We start from the raw sequence: 18,130 nt of genomic DNA on the forward strand, positions 1-18,130 counted from the left end.
AATCTCTCTGACCTAACCATGGAAAACTCATCATTCCTGTTCTGATTCAACAGCTCAGCTATCTGGGCAGGGCAGTCACTGGAGATGTGATGTGTTTCGTCATAGATTTTAAATGGTTTCATGCATGTAAACGTATGAATTGTTTATCAAAAAAAAAAAAAAAAAAAAGAATGCAGCGCAGTCTATTAAGGGCCCGGGGGGATCACTCGCATACCAAAGTGGTATGCATGCTCGTCCCAGCACCTCAAAATGGACCCTAAATGGCGTAATCAGTGTGGAAAAACTTCACCCCTTATTGGCGTAAGGCTCTGTAAATCTTACCCCTAAAATATGGCGTAATTCGGCGTAAGAAACTAAAATGGACACCTAAATGGCGTAAATTCTTAAACAAACCCACTGAAAATGAAAAAATATACCCTAAACGTCGAAACTTTAGGCTGAAAAGCACCCTTTTTTCTAAAAACGTCGACGCCGCCACAAGGCCAAAAATCAACCCTTTTTCGACGTTTTTGGGGACGAGCATGCGTACCACTTTGGTATGCAAGTGACCCCCCCGGGTCTAAGGGCGCCCTTACAAAATTATTTAAAAATCTTTTTCAACTTCAAGGTGTAGAAGGGAACCCTAACGTCATAAAAAAAAAGAGAGATAATTAGAAATGTAATGGGTTTTGTTTGGAATTGAAGCAGAGAATAGCAGTGGTTTAAAAACTCTGAAAAGTGCCCAAAGTTACCCCCATTTTACGGTAAAACTCATAAAATAATTTTTTTTAAAAACAGTAAAAAACTGTGAGTGTAAAAAGATATAAAATAAAATAAGATAAAAGAAAAAGCATTAAACATTTTTAAAAAATAAATAAAAATCCGTGTAAGTATTAAATAAAAATTCCCTTTAAAGGGAAGGCCAGCCTCAATGAGGCTTGTAAATAGTTTGGGTCACCGTGAAAGGCATTTTTTAGGATCACGCTTACATCCATGTTACATGACAGTTCACCAAACCATCAATGGTGATAACATGCACACTGAAACAGCAAAAAACATTAACTCCTATAACTCCTGTCATCTCTTTAATTCATTACTCCAAATTGTTCTGCATTTTTGTCTTTACTGCTTTACCCATGCTTATTATTAAAATCAAGAAATACACTGAAGTTGTTAGTTAATTCGCTATGTAAACTCAACTTACATGCACATTTTATTTGAAAATGATTTTATATTATTTCGCAATGTATAGTTTACTATAAAGTAGATCATCGTAGATAGTGGCAAGCACATGATAAAGGACTGATCATTCACTACAATCTTCACTTTTAAACTGTATTTTTTGAATGTGTTGATTGTTAGTCAGAAACTCCTGCAAAGCTATGGACATGGCATCTTACCTACTCCATTCTGTAATAGTCTGCATTGTGTGTTTTCTCAGTCTTCAATCATTTTGTTGAATGTAATTTTATGAATCAAATAAAAAAGATAGAAAGTGGCTTCACTTTAGTTATGTGTCATTTTACAGTATTTTTTACAGTATTTATAATAAAGTAAGACAATAATTTATTTATTTTCTATAAGTGCATGTCAAAATATGGGATAGGCCTATATTGTTCAATATTATAGCTAGCACCTAAAAACTTTATTTTCCATCGGATACAGGATAGGATAGATAACTACTTTGACTTCAATGTGGTCCATATAATAAAGATTTTGATTCTACAACATCATTAGATCTGTTATCAACATATCAATTAATAGCACTCACAGGCAACCAAACATCATGCTATGCTCAGTAGTCCACTGATATGACCTCGTTCCAGTGATCATTCCCCGCTATAAATTACTAATTGTTGACCATGTCATTTTTTTGATATGCTGATTGCTGAACAAGTTTATGTTTATAGGCCTATGTGTAGGCCTAACCTATGATAACTTTTTAAGTCATAATTAATTCAAACATAACTTTGGCAATACTCAATCGATTTCGTTCGTTGAAACGGCAAAACATACTTTCTTTTCCTTGCAAATCGAATTAGCAGACATCAAAAACATTTCCACCACAAGAATTAAAAATAATAATTCATACCAATAGAAGAAGGCTATAATCTTAGCTAATCTTTAGTGTACACAAATCCCATCTCAGAATTAGATACCAGCCCTATGGGCTGGCGAAAATTATCCAATACTCAATCGATTTCGTTCGTTGAAACGGCAAAACATACTTTCTTTTCCTTGCAAATCGAATTAGCAGACATCAAAAACATTTCCACCACAAGAATTAAAAATAATAATTCATACCAATAGAAGAAGGCTATAATCTTAGCTAATCTTTAGTGTACACAAATCCCATCTCAGAATTAGATACCAGCCCTATGGGCTGGCGAAAATTATCCACGGTGAAGTTATCACTTGCAGTAGCAGCGAAAATTACTGCACAACAAAAATATCGGATCCACTTTGTAATTAACTGGCTGGTTTCCAATATCTCTTGCAACCTAATTATGAAGTCAAGAAAGAACCAGTTACGCACACGGAACAACTAAATAGACAAGATGGCCGCCCATGATCAGTTTCGCGTTCACGAACATCACGAAGAAGAAGTGCTAGTTGCAACCGCATTGCTTCACGCTTTGCAGGGAGATGCACATCAAGATGTTGCTAATAATATCATGACGGTAATCAATCCAATTTCAGAGGCCAATGTGTGGAAACAAGCAGGTAATTTGACGGCGATTTGGATGTAAAATTTGATTGGGCTCTAGTGCAACTATTTTTTCAACATGGCGAACTTTTGTGTTTCAGTGTTGCCACTTGTGCAGATCAAAACAATCTGTAATGTAAAGTTTGTCATAAACTGTTTGTTGCAATAAAATGTTTGTTGATGATGTAAAGTCCCTATACTTCATTAATCGTGAGATCACATGTCTCCAGAATTGGCCCTTAACTTAGACTACAGGTTAAAAAACAATCATCAACTTGAACCATGAAGAGCTTTTAAAAGAGCAAATTCAAAGAAGCATTTCCCATTTCACACCCATTTCCAGATTGGGAATCAAAATAATGTTTTTTGCATGCAATCTCATCCCTGCTCGTCAGCTTCCCTAAGGAGGAGTGAACAGTATGTGTTGTACCAATGCATGCATAGAAAATGAATAATTGAAACTCGGAGTCATGTCATGTTCGAAATGTGTAGTTTATAAAACTGTACTGTACTACGTGTTAAACTGTTAAAGGCCCTTTCGGTCGCATGTCACAAGTTGGTACCCAAAAAAGGTGGAGGTGTTACAATTTTTCGAATGTAGGCGATTGAAAAATGTCATTTTGAATCAACCCCTTGTCCTATTGAGCTACTTTGGGTCTCATTTTAAAGCTAAAGAACAGGGCTAAAACTGTGTAAACTAGTACTGAAAAGTGAGTCAAACTAAATAAATGGCATCAGCTGGAATTGAAAATTGATGGGGTGGAGGAGCAGGTGGGTGAGGAGCAGGTGGGTGAGGAGTATGTATTAGCATAGGAAAATGTAAGATTTCCATAGTGTTTGTTTGAATAAATTATTGTATCTTCATAACTCCTTGGCATATTGAGCTTTTCAATGTCTCATTTTAGAGCCAATTACTCAAAGAAACAAGATTGACTTCAAAATTGATCAATTTCATATTCCATATTAGTTTCTCATTACATTTTGTACCACGGGTTGCCTCTAAATGCACAGAAGTCAATGCAATCACATGCAAAAACTGCAAAGGTCCATATCTCCTTTAATATTCACTGTATCATGATGTATGTATTTTCTGAAAGGAAATTGCACAAGGAAATTAATTTTTGCATTATGAAAATGGTAGGAAGTAGTGTTGGGAAAATATGAATGATTAATTAAATTTTAATTAAAAAATATCAACTTTTTTTGACGCACCCTGTATATATCGTGAACGCGATAACATACATTTTTTTTGAAGGGTGAGACTGATGCACCACTATGTTGTGAACATATTCTGGAACATTGGACAAAATCCAACTTCAGACATTTGTTGTGGGGTATTTTATGTGAATAAGGTCCAATTTGAGAAAAACGCATTTGAAAATTTTGGTTTACATTGCGGCGTATGGGCTAATTAGTTATGTATTAGGCAATTACGCCAAAACGATAAACATTTTTGAGGTAAAAATGGTATGAGATGTTGCAGTTTTACAATATCTATAACATATTTAAAAATAATTTTTTGGACCATTTTGACCATGTAACACAAAATGGACCACCTCATGACATGCGACCTTTCAGTGATTTCACAGGAACATTTAAAAAAATGGAAATTTGTCAGAGTTGCTTAGAAATAAAGAATAAGTCTACAGAATTTCATTAAACCACTTTTCCCTGAATACATCGACAAATTAGTCAAAAAAACAGAAGTTTTAGAAAGGTTTTCTACTTCAACTCAGATCGACTCGAGAAAATCAAGATTTTCGTACAGTGCGCCACCAATCGACTGGAAAAACTTCCTAGTCCAGTGTTTCTAACACAGGGGAAGTAGAGTCTAAATTGATTTAAAACAGACGCTTAATTTTTGTAGTAGAAAACAAAATAAGCAATTAGTCACCGAGGCAAACTAACGGTCAATGAAAAACAGTTAAAATTGTGTATTTTGTTTAAAATAGTAGCTACTGATGTAATAAGTAGTAGAAACAATACGCAACGCGTGTTGGTACGTGAGAGTGAGCTTCTTTCGATCTCGAGTCGGACTTTTGTACTGTCAGTATCAAAAGTCCAGAATCATGCAAATGCTTTATTTTGTCTAAAATACACGGCTTTCGACCCGAACCACTAGCAGGCTATGTTAGCACATCTATGCCAATTACAAAGGTACCAAAATCTGAATTTTGATGATTTTTACGATCGTCCGGATGAGCAAATCACTGAATGGGCCTTTAATATGTAGGCTACCGTACAATAAGCAGGGCTGTTCGCAATTCCAGATCATGGTGCATTATGGCCCTATACATTTTCAATGAGGTAAAACATTTTGTACCGGTACTGGAATTTCGCTGCAATAGTTTTGTCTTCACAGGAAATTTGTATAAAATTTGTATTTCACAGGAAATATTACGGTAACATGTTTTTGAAGGAAGTGCAAAGTTTGCCACCATTGCAAATGCACTGCAGCCTCCTTGTGTTTATCTCAAAAACAAAACAAAAATCTGCAAATATTACCCATAATGCATCATGATTCTGGAATTGCGATCATGACAGAAAACACAATACAGCAAGTCAAGGTATTTTTTTAAAGTGTTCCCAGACCAATTGCAAACTATTTTAATGTGTTGATACATGTGAATTCTTTCAATAAAAAGTGAAAAAAAGGATAACTTTTTGTCATGACCTTTTAATATGACACTTTTTAATGTAAGAAAATGTGTGTATTAATAGGAAACCAAAAACATTTTTTAATTTAATTGTTAAAGATAATTGGGATAAGTAGTAAGGTTTATAATGTAGCAAATGACGTACAACTAAATCACTATGTTCATAACTTTCCATTATTTTTGACCAATTTAGATTGGCATTCAAAAAATGACTTGCAACATGTCAAGGACAGAAAATGCTACTTAGTCACATTTAGCAGTTGTTTCATTTGCAATTTTTGATTAACTCGTGAGTAAACATGACTTTTTTCAATAATTTTATAGCTTTATAAACATGTTGCAATAATTAGAGGTTAATAACTGCAAGCGCGGTTATTTGGAGGGCATTGTGAAAAATCTAAACATTTTGCCTTTGAACCGAGGAATATCCCGAGGGCGAGCCCGAGGATATTCCGAGGTCCAAAGCAAAATGTTTAGATTTTTCACAATGCCCTACATATACCGATGTAAAGTTATTAACCTCATTCATAACCGTCACTTTAATCTCTTCACCTTAGTAAAATATAGTATAATGACCTCGATTTGCGTTCGCGTTTTCGCAAATAATAAAATATGATTGGATCGCACGCATCGCGTTTATTAATGAGGTTATGAATGTTTATTAATGAATTATGTGGAACAGAAGCCATGATATCCATTTTTACCTATATGGTTTCATTAGTTTCCCAAAAAACTTTAAATGCTATGGTGACAAAAGTTGGACATAATTTGTTATTTTGTGCAGGTTGTTTACTTTCGGTACGGTAATTGAACCATGTTTGTGTATGTATATTCCAACACAACAATACTAAACTGTCTTTTTGATCAAGATGATATTTGTAGATTACTGTATTTGTTGCATCTAAATCCCAAAAGAACCCAAATTATGCTATTGAGACAGAGTTTTGGACATATTTCTCATTATTTGTATGAAACTATCATCACTATTAATATTTACCAAAAGGGTACAAAAGGAGGTCATTTCAACCAAATTTCCAAATGTGCACCAATTGGTACCAACTTCAAAAATATGACAATCTTATCTTTGCCCTTTTCCCTTATAAATATTGGCCCAATGTTGTTTTTTTCCTCAAAATCTCCAAATTTATCCCCATATTTTTGCAAGGGGCCACTTGAAGCGCTGTTTAGTTCTTCCATGTTTTGCTCTGCAGGACACTAGCTGTCCAAGTATACATCAGGAAATTCAGTACCAAGTCAACACCATCAATTGCATCAACTACAACAGCACCACCACCCTGTTATCATCCCTACTCAGGAGATTGGTGGTCCCAAAATTGAACCTTGGGGAACACTAAATGCATATCTTACTATCTTTGCTCTTTATATTGGCCCAATATTGTTTTTTTTTCCTCAAAATGTCCATATTTATTCGTGGCCACATGTTATGAGTTGGGGGTCTCATAGGCTGGAGCCCGGACATTTGCGCAGAATTTGTTGCCTAAATGTCAAATTGTTTAATTACTGTAGATACCTACATAGGTAAATTATATACCAAATTAAAGCTCTTAGTGAGTGCTTCAAATTGGTACCTTAACTTTTAATATAGCATGTATACTTCAAAAGTTATAGCAGCTGAAAAAAAAAAATGTCAGGGTGGAGTCGGCCCATGATATGCTGGCCCATGATATGCACTTTTGTGTTAATGTTTGCTCCAGCTTGTTTATATGTTGTTTCTGATTTGCTTCTTTGCCCAAAATTAGTCAAATTGCCTAAATATGACAAGCCTGGATATTATTAAGTATTCTGAATGTGTAATCTTTCGAGTTTTAGGGTTTTAATTGAATTATTTAGCCAGGGTGGAGTCGAAACTTACGATATGGCTGCTCGAGAAATAGCGGCTCAGGATATGCTCTTTTCCGTGAAGTTTATGCGAAAACTTATCAGGATTGTATTTCTGATTTGATTTACACTCTCAGATTTAAATATTTAAGATACAAACATAACCTTCTTAATTTACCTACATGGTCCTGGTAAATATCCTTTTTTTTTTTCGGGGGTCCATGTATTTTACATGTTCAGTGGCGCATCATGGTAAGTTTTCTGAAGGGGGAAAGACAAACAAATTCCTAGTAGCCATCATTTGACCCTGTGATTACCTGGTGTGATTGTTGTGCAAAACAATGGCTATTGTACACTATATTTAAGCCCAAAATTAAGGTGAACATTTGTGTTTACCACTTACCAGGCCAATTTTCAATTTCACACTATGGGGGGGGGGGGGGAAATTTTCTTTGGGAAGGGGTTGGTTATAGGGGTGTTTGACATTTATTTGGGGGGAGGTGAGTTAGCTAACCAACTCATATCAGGTGGGGGATGGCTCAACCACCTAACCCCCTTGGTCTTCACAATTTCAAAAGACTACAATTACATTTACATAAAGTCACTTCAATGTACATCAGTTGAACATACATGTGTATTTAAAATAGCACTGACTTCATCTCAGTTTTTGCGATTCTTTGTACCGGTACCTGTATCTTTCTTGAACATAAAGTAATTTTGTATAAGACTTTCCCAGGAGACAGTAATTCCAAAAGAAACTGTTTTGCATATTGGGATTAACTTGCAAAATATAGATCTGAAATTCTGCAAATCTTATTATTTTAAATCCTGTTGTTGACTGTGATATCGTATACAAGTGCAACTTTAACTTACTACAAACTTCATATTTTGGACAACAAATTTCAAAATACTGTGAATAACTCGTTGTAATGTCAACTTGAATTCATATACATACGTACATATATCATTCTTGTACTTTTAATTACTTAATTTTTCTAGACTAACATGATTTGTTAATTTCATCAAATTCAGCACCGCTTTTTTGCGTATGCTGCGTTTTAACCCTTGCACAATTTGAGCACCATAACAGGTAGCGAAGTGAAACTATATATTTTCTGAAAGCTTTTGATGTGGGGAATGCAAAAATGGAGTCTGTTTTGATGTAGGGTAAGGCATTTTAAAAATAGGACCACTTGATCTTTGGCAATTTTTTTTAATTTTTCCTTTTATCTTCATATATATTTCTTAGCATTGCCCCTGCATCATAAATAACTGCACTTTTTGGAATCCTCATGAAATTTCCTTTCAGAATATGTATACTTTGCCTATAGTAGCATGTACAGGTACTGAAATAATTAATTATAAACAAAAAATGGCGCGATTTCCCAAAAATATGCAATGTCCGGCAAAAATCCCCCAACTCAAAACGCATGGCCTCCTATATTTTTGCAAGGGGCCACTTGAAGCCCTTTTTTAATTCTTGTTTCCATGTTTTTATTTACAGTTGCTCCGCAGGACACTGTCCAAGTACACATCAGAGAATTCCAAAGTGCACCAAATCAGCACCATCAATTGCACCAACTACAACAGCACCACCAACCAGTTATAATCCCTACTCAAGAGCTCATCATTCAGCCATCAATATCTGCGCCTCCTGTATCTTTGTCACCAACGGGGGCGCCTGTCAAGAAACCCCGTCAGAGAAGCAAGCCCAACAAGGACTATAATTGTATGTTCTGTGGAAAGAAGTTCACAGACAGCAGCAATTTGAAACAGCATGTCAGAATACACACAGGTGAGTGAGATTGGTGGTCCCAAAATAGAACCCTGGGGAACAGCATGTCAGAATACACACAGGTGAGTGAGATTGGTGGTCCCAAAATAGAACCCTAGGGAACAGCATGTCAGATTACACACAGGTGAGCGAGATTGGTGGTCCCAAAATAGAACCCCAGGGAACAGCATGTCAGAATACACACAGGTGAGCAAGATTGGTGGTCCCAAAATAGAACCCCAGGGAACAGCATGTCAGATTACACACAGGTGAGCGAGATTGGTGGTCCCAAAATAGAACCCCAGCGTTGCTGATATTCTTTCTCAGTGCAAAAGTTTGTTTAGGTTTGATGAGTTGTTTAAAAGATATTGATTCACTAATTTTAATACAAAACAAACTTTGAGAGGTTTATGAAGTAGATAATAGATCCTCAGGCCCTAAAAGTTCAGAACAAAACTATCCTTTCCTCCAGTGTTTACTCTCGCTGGAAATTGGGTACGCCAAAGTGTCTAATTAATGTGATACAGCATTGCAAATTTGTGTGCGGCAAATACAATTTTCACTGGCTAAATTAGCGACATACAGCCTCTGAGTAAACACTGATTTCCTCCCCACTGCAAATTTGAGAAGTCAAAGCAGGGACTAGGAATGGAAAGTGATTTCACTTATGACCTTTTCAATTAAAACTTATCTTTCATGAAATTTGTTTACTTATTACAATTTTCAGGAGAAAAACCATACAAATGCAGTCACTGTGGAAAGGGATTTATCCAGAGCAGCAACTGCAGGCTACATGAAAGGACACACACAGGTATGTACGAAGTATCCCATCCCTAGAAATGCTTAATCTCTTCTCCTTGGATGACTCATTCCCTACTTGGGATCAGGGGTAGCATTAAGGCCCGAAAGTCAGGGGTTGTTTTCCCGTGTTTTTCACTCTCGAGCTTCCAGAAAATCCAAATACATGGGGTGAAAATTAAATCTCGGGGGTGAAAAATATTTTGCAGTGTAGTCAGGGGTAGGAGCAGCAACTGCAGTGCAGGCTACATGAAAGGACACACACAGGTAAACAAAGTATCCCATTCCTAGAAATGCTATATCTCTGCTCCTTGGATAATTATTACCTACTTGGGATATACTGCCCCTGGATTAAAAGTCCACATCTCAAAGGGTATGTAAAGTACCCCAGCCCTAGAAATGCTAATATCTCTGCTCCTTGGATAAATCATTACCTACTTGGGATATATATGACCAGTTGAAGTGTTTCCAAAATAAAAGAGAGCAAAATAAATTATTTCCTTTGTTTGGCTGTATCTTAAATCAATATCCGACTTCCGACTGATTCTGCTTGATCACATATACCCCTATTTTTTTGAAATTTATAGTTAAATTTACATATCAATCCTCCAAATCAATCCTCGGCTCCACCCTGTCATGTTTTCACTAAAACCAAAATAACTTTAGAATGGTTTATGCTACATAAATTGTTATGGTATCAATACAAAGGTCTCATCAAAAGCTTTAAATTGATAGGTAATTTGTCTAGGTAGGTGACACCCTTGACTTAAAAATACTAAGAATTAGTACAAAAAATCTCGCACAAAAGTACTGCTCCACCCTATTGGTGTACCCAGTATAAAACGCATGGCCATATGTGGAATCAGCATGAAGAATGCATTAAAATGAGTACAAATAAGCTTAGTATTGGTTCATTGCTTCTTGATAGCTCTTGATATTTTGGGGAAATATTCCAAAACTTGGACTTTTTATGTTGTAACCTCAAAAATTTGATTTTATCCAATTTTTTTTTTAGGTGAGAAACCTTTCAAATGCAGATGTGGACGCGCCTTTATCAAAAGCAGTAACCTGAAGCTACACATGCGGACTCATACAAAAGAACGACCATACCAGTGTATGGGATGTAAAAAGGGATTCACTTGCTCATCGGATCTGAAGAAACATCGCAAGAAAAGTCAGGTAATAGATTAGAGGTCCTTGAATTGAGCGTTGGAGAATCCCTTATATAGTCACATACAAGCTCATACAAAAAACACCATACATGTGCATGGGATGTAAAAAGGGCTTCACTTGCTCATCGGATCTGAAGAAACATCGCAAGAAAAGTCAGGTAATAGATTAGAGGTCCGTGAATGGAGCCTTGGGGAATCCCATAGAGCATAAGAGCTCATACAAAAAAAACACCATACGGGCTTCACTTGCTCGTCGGATCTGAAGAAACATCGCAAGCAAAGTCAGGTAATAGATTAGAGGTCCGTGAATGGAGCCTTGGGGAATCCCATATATAGAGCATAAGAGCTCACACAAAAAAAAAACTCCATACGGGCTTCACTTGCTCGTCGGATCTGAAGAAACATCGCAAGAAAAGTCAGGTAATAGATTAGAGGTCCGTGAATGGAGCCTTGGGGAATCCCATATATAGAGCATAAGAGCTCACACAAAAAAAAACACCATACGGGCTTCACTTGCTCGTCGGATCTGAAGAAACATCGCAAGAAAAGTCAGGTAATAGATTAGAGGTCCGTGAATGGAGCCTTGGGGAATCCCATATATTGAGCATAAGAGCTCATACAAAAAAACACCATACGGGCTTCAGGGGGCGTAACACTAAATAAGCGTCCCATAGGATAACGTGTGATTTTGGCCTACTTCGAGCGCCATTCCTGACGTCTCTGCAATACTTGGCAAAATAAATTTGGTATCAAATTAAAGCTCTGTTTCTGTAGATTCCAAAACTTTTGTCGGCATATATCGATGACCGTTGACTTTTTTTCGCTATTTCATGGTGCAAAAATATGGCCAAAAATATACTAAATTCACCACTCACATTTCAAAATCGGAAGTTGTCTTCATCCGCCACAGAGAATTGCTTTTGAGATAAAATGTCCGGTTTTTTCTGCATGTTATCATTGAAGACACTTGTCGAATTCATATGAGCTAATATTGAGTGATTTAAAGTGAACATGTCGGTAGATATGGTCGCTACAATCTCATACTCACTATGGACTATATTAGCTGAATTTCGTTCTTACATAAAATGCGTAGTGATTTAGTGTTGCGCCCCCTTATAAGGATTTAAAAGTTTTAAAATCCACATTTGTCACTTATTAATTAAATTAGAGAAAATTTGTAGCTCAACACCGAAAATTTCATGTCTCTAGTACATTTCGCTCAAGAGAAATGTTGTTTTAAAGATCAGTGCCGAAACGCGGAAAATCGCATATTTCGACTTTTCCTCCAATATGCTGAGAGTTTGCACAAAACTCACTAAAACTAGTGACAGACAACAATTTAAGCACGTCTTTGAACCAAGTTTAATTTCTTTTCTAGATTATCTGTCTTGCCATTTTGTTTTGGAAAGCACTTGTTAATGAGTGTGAAGTATAAACACCCCCCCCCTGTTTCAGTAGTAACAATTATGAACTTTTTGCATAGGCCTACTGAATATGCAGCAAAACGGCTTCATGCAGATTAACAATGCCTATTAACTTTAAAACCCATTTTTGAGCCTTTTTGAAGATTTTTGGGTACAATTTCTAGACTTTGCAGGCGCCTGCTCGGCCAATAAAGCATTTTTCCCAAAAATAATTCATCAGGGTGACTTTTCGTAATCCTTGTTTATCATCATGATTGAAATAGAACACATTTCATGACGCGCATTTCTTATTTTACGCGAAGAATGTAAAAAGAACGCGTTCATAACGACGGCCGTTACAAGGGGGCGCAACACTAAATAAGCGTCCCATAGGATAACGTGTGATTTTGGCCTACTTCGAGCGCCATTCCTGACGTCCCTGCAATACTTGGCAAAATAAATTTGGTATCAAATTAAAGCTCTGTTTCTGTAGATTCCAAAACTTTTGTCGGCATATATCGATGACCGTTGACTTTTTTCGCTATTTCATGTGCAAAAAATATGGCCAAAAAATATACTAAATTCACCACTCACATTTCAAAATCGGAAGTTGTCTTCATCCGCCACAGAGAATTGCTTTTGAGATAAAATGTCCGGTTTTTTTCTGCATGTTATCATTGAAGACACTTGTCGAATTCATATGAGCTAATATTGAGTGATTTAAAGTGAACATGTCGGTAGATATGGTCTCTACAATCTCATACTCACTATGGACTATATTAGCCGAATTTCGTTCTTACATAAAATGCGTAGTGATTTAGTGTTGCGCCCCCTTCACTTGCTCGTCGGATCTGAAGAAACATCGCAAGAAAAGTCAGGTAATAGATTAGAGGTCCGTGAATGGAGCCTTGGGGAATCCCATAGAGCATAAGAGCTCATACAAGAAAAAACACCATACGGGCTTCACTTGCTCGTCGGATCTGAAGAAACATCGCAAGAAAAGTCAGGTAATAGATTAGAGGTCCGTGAATGGAGCCTTGGGGAATCCCATAGAGCATAAGAGCTCATACAAGAAAAAAAAACACCATACGGGCTTCACTTGCTCGTCGGATCTGAAGAAACATTGCAAGAAAAGTCAGGTAATAGATTAGAGGCCCATTACACACATACACTTACTACTCATGCAGGTAATAGATAAGAGGGCTCTGAATTGAGCCATGGAGAATCTCATAGTTACATGAGTATTCATACTGTAGCTTAACCATTAATGCTGCATAAGTATGAACCATGTGGTACAGGGTAAATAGGCTGAAGGTCAGACTGGAAGCTGAAATGCATAATATCGAGGGTTCAGTACCAGAAAGTTGTAACTCACCATGACCAGCTCTCACAAAATGAGCATAAAGTTTGCTCCTTCCTTTGGTCTTCAAAAATCAATATTTCCTATACAATGAATGTCTCTTGTTTTCTATTGAATGTTGTCATGATGGATTGTATCTTCTATAGTGCCCTAGCGACTTTATGCTCATTTTGTGGGTGTAGGTGATTGTAAGTTGAGCCTTTCTGGCTCTCAACCCTCGATATATGTTTGGACATTTACACTGAGGTGCTCCAACACATGTTGACAGCGATTGTTGTCCTAAATTACTTGTACTTACTACTTTAAAATACATTAACTTCCTTCTTTTATTGATGTGTTTGTAACCTCAGGACAAAGGCAACACAAAGTGTGCCAATGCGACACATGTATATCCTGATTCAGTGTACCCGCCAGGTATAAACGATGATGCACCGGCTGCTCTTGCCACTACATCAACAGGTGAGATTGGGTGTATTCATACATTTGGGTGTATTCCTAATAGATTTGGGTGTATTCCTAATAGATTTGGATGTATTCCTAATACATACCTTGGTGTAGATTATTCATCCAGTTGATAAAACAAAAATACAGAAATTAAATCAAATACTGGAACTTGCGTTTTGTTGACATGATGTTTCGTCTGAAACCATCGGACATCATCAGGCGACTGATTAGGTTGATTGGTCACGTGAGAGACGGCGATCAATTCCTTTCAGTGGTCCTACGCGCGCGAGAGTTGAAAGCGTAGTCCTCGTGTCCCGTTCAGCGACAGGCTTTTGACTCTGTTTGTATTGTCATCTGGGAGAGAGTCGAAAGCCTGTCGCTGAACAGGACAGGAGGACTGGAATAGATTGGGTGTATTCCGAATATACTTGGGTGACTAAATGGGTGTAATGTATTCCTTATACATTTGGGTGTATTCCTAATACATTTGGGTGTATTCCTAAACGATGATTCTGCATCTGCACCGATTGCTGTTGCAACTACTCTTTACATCAGCAGGTGAGATTGTTGGTCCCAAAATTGAACCTTGGGGGACACAAATGTATTTCCTAGGGAGAACAAAGGAATGTTTTAATATGTTAAGGGCAAAGTAATGGGAGAGAACATGGACCTTTTCCGACTTCATTATTTCTGAAGTTAAAGTCCAAAGTATATAAAACTATACATATTTGGAAAGGAAATGACTAAATGAGGAATCCTTATTTAATCAAAAATGTTCTGCTCAGTTTTTGATAAATCACAAAAAACACTTTTTTACCCGAAATTTTTTTGTGACAATATACCATTTTCACTAATCTATTTTCGTTAAAATATCTGCACCTCGTACTTCTACTTCATGAATAGCTGACATCCCAGCACCACAGAATAGTGGTCAGATGACAGAAGAAGTCTCTACCAGCACACAACCTACTGCTACCATGACAACAGTTGTTAAGCAACCAGTAACCAAGAAACTACATCGGACAATACGTCAAATACAAGCAGGTAAGTAAATACCAGATACACTTCCCACAATGCATTTCTTCCAAAAATAGTCTGTACTGATTTGCTATCACATGCAAAATGGGTCGATAGTGACAAAAAGTTCCTCAATTAATATCCAGATCCTGCAAAATATGTTTATTTCTTCACTATGACCCATGTTTAGCCAGTGTGTTCTCAGTATGAAAAGAAAGGGAACCGGTATACCTATACAAAGTGTGTGTCATTTGATGTCATGAGGTAATGCACCATGTTGCAAAGGATTTTGGGAAGGAAAATTTTTTAATTTGTGACTCTAAGATTTGAAACACAAAAAGTGCACTGCAAATATAGATGTAGCACAAAATTGTATTCTATTTGTATTACTGTATACGTGGTAATTTTCGCGAGGGTTTTATTTTCGCGAATTTCACGATTGGAGCTGCAATCGCGAAAATAACACCTCGCGAATATATGCAATAATGTATTACACGTATAGGGAAGGACTAGCCAATCGCGAAAATAACATTCGCGAAAATGTGTCTCTCACTCCAAATCGCGAAAATAACTGTACGCGAAAATTACCACTTATACAGTATGATGCAATCTTATCAAACCAGTTAAAATTTAAAGGAGACAGTTTTTGAAATTGCACAATAAGCAAGTGTGCTTGAAACTTAAGTTATTACATCAGTAGCATACTTATTTGGTTGCCAGTTTTGACAATACGTCAATCTGTCAGATTGTGTCACAGATATTCCGCATACTAGCAAATACTAGATTGCCATCCTATAATCAGGGTTAATGTGGCATAAACCAAGGTTAACATGGCTCAAACCAGAGGTAACATGGCTTAAACCAGGGTTACCATGGCTTAAACCAGAGTTAATGTGGTTTTAACCAGTGGTAACATGGCTCAAACCAGGGGTAATGTGGCTCAAACCTGCCTGAGAAGTTCTGACTTTCAATCAAGCAATCATAATTGGTTAATTATGTCATCTGAGTGACCAATTTCTATGCAGCACCTAAATTTTTAGGCTTGATCCTCTTCAGCTCTACCCCAATTTTTAACCATGTTGTTGATTGGCTCAATAAATCGTAATAGTCTTCTTGTAACCAATCAGCAGGTAGTACTTATGGGGTTAACCTACCACCATTCTAACCATGTTGCTGATTGGCTCAATAAATCACAATAGTCTTCTTGTAACCAATCAGCAAGTAGTTCTCATGGGATAAACTTGTTTCGGATTTGTCACTATGCAGTGATCATAAACGATATCAAACTGACTTTTGTACTCTATAAATGGGTTATTCCAATTGAAAACCACACACCCTTATGGAAGAAGTGACTGTAATGGCCCTCACATGGAGTGTAGATTTCAAATGGAGTCACTCGTTCAGGTAACCCCATTTGAAATTCACACCCCTGTGATAAAGACTAAGGTCATGTCTACAATTAGTGGTGTATGGATTTCAACTGGAATTGCCCATTATATTATAAGCAGATTGTGGCAAATAAGTTGTTCCCATAAAGGAAAATGTATGTACATCGGGCAACCCTGGATGCTAAATCTACAAAAGCGTAAGCTGCATGACAACTAACAGAATGCAAAGAATACAACCTTATGGATAAGTCATTTCATCACATGACCAATGGAAATGATTCCAAAAGGAAGAGTTTTATGCTGCTCATTTTGTCATCAATGCTGATCTGTACTTGTTGACACTTCTAATGCTAAAAGTTAAAATATATTGAAATAGTAACAAAATGTTTAATTAAGCATATTGATACATATGGCAGCTATTACATTTTTAAACAATAACTTTCTCATATCACCTTCCAATCCCTTATTAAATATTCAGAAACTATAAAAATGGTCCAATATAGCTATTTAAGTACCAATTTAATGCAACGATGCATATGTCAGCCAATATTGAATAACTGTAAATAACAAAAATTAAAATTGCTGCCTTACGTTTAATTGCTGTGTTTACTGTAAAGTTCTTGCCCAAACTTAAGGACCACGGTGGACCCCATAGATGACTTTGGAATGAATTTAAATTTTGTGGAGGTTAATATTTTAACAAGTGGCACATTTTAAGACAAGGTACAAAAAATTGATTCACATGAGGGGCGTTTGATGCACCCTAAGGCCAAAAAAAAAAAAAGTTGTTGTGTTGCCCTAAGTTGTCGTAATTTTTTTTTTTTTTTTTTTTTTTGAATGATTTTTACAGATTTGTTCAAAAACTCAATGTTTTTCACTTAAAATTAATATTTTATTGAAAGACTAGTCTTTAATTGATGTCTAACAGGAATCCAGAAGTCAAAATTGACAAATGTTCCCTAATTGAAGAAGCATTATTTAATATTTGAGGGGAATTTTAAAAACTGAAGGTTTAAAAAAAAAATAAAAAAAATAAAAAAATCTGACCGTCCGACCCAATTTCCCATTTTCACACTTGAGGACAACACAACAATATTTTTTTTTTGGCCTAATGTAGGTGTATTCCCAACACATTCCTAATACATTTTGGTTCTTGATCACACAGGATTTTCAGACATCACAGTTGAAAAAGAAGAAGAGGAAGTACAGCAACAGCCATTTCAGCAACAGCAAATGCCTCAGCAGCCACAGGCACAATTGCTAACACAAGAGCAGGTGGACACATTACAGCAGGAAGCTATTAATCAGCAGGTATGATATTAATCAGCAGGTATTCTATTAATCAGCATGTATTTTTTTTTATAGTATATTTTATTCACACACAAATCGTGGCCCTCAGGCCAAATTACAAGTGGTTTACAATATTAAAAACAATTAAACATTAAAAAATATATTATCAATATTAACAAGGAAAAATACAGCAACTGCTGTTGATAGAAAATAAAATATTGCACTTATTCAAGACATCATTCAAAAACATTATAAATACACACCATTAAAAGGCTAAAATTGCCTCAATATTACCATATATT

The 18,130-nt window shown here is 36.4% G+C and overlaps 1 protein-coding gene across 1 annotated transcript in view; it reads left to right on the forward strand.

Annotated features, from left to right (window-relative positions):
• The first annotated feature begins 2,524 nt into the window (after positions 1 to 2,524).
• LOC140144234 (uncharacterized) overlaps positions 2,525 to 18,130 on the forward strand; it is a 30,720-nt gene continuing 15,114 nt past the window's right edge. The window contains exons 1-7 of the mRNA XM_072166050.1: positions 2,525 to 2,703; positions 8,687 to 8,977; positions 9,684 to 9,767; positions 10,770 to 10,933; positions 14,040 to 14,148; positions 15,037 to 15,177; positions 17,704 to 17,849. Of these exons, the coding sequence (XP_072022151.1) occupies positions 2,538 to 2,703; positions 8,687 to 8,977; positions 9,684 to 9,767; positions 10,770 to 10,933; positions 14,040 to 14,148; positions 15,037 to 15,177; positions 17,704 to 17,849 (1,101 nt within the window). The 5' untranslated portion in view covers positions 2,525 to 2,537. The remainder of the gene's footprint in view (positions 2,704 to 8,686; positions 8,978 to 9,683; positions 9,768 to 10,769; positions 10,934 to 14,039; positions 14,149 to 15,036; positions 15,178 to 17,703; positions 17,850 to 18,130) is intronic.

The sequence above is a fragment of the Amphiura filiformis genome, unplaced genomic scaffold, assembly GCF_039555335.1.
Source record: "Amphiura filiformis unplaced genomic scaffold, Afil_fr2py scaffold_46, whole genome shotgun sequence".
NCBI lineage: Eukaryota > Metazoa > Echinodermata > Ophiuroidea > Amphilepidida > Amphiuridae > Amphiura > Amphiura filiformis.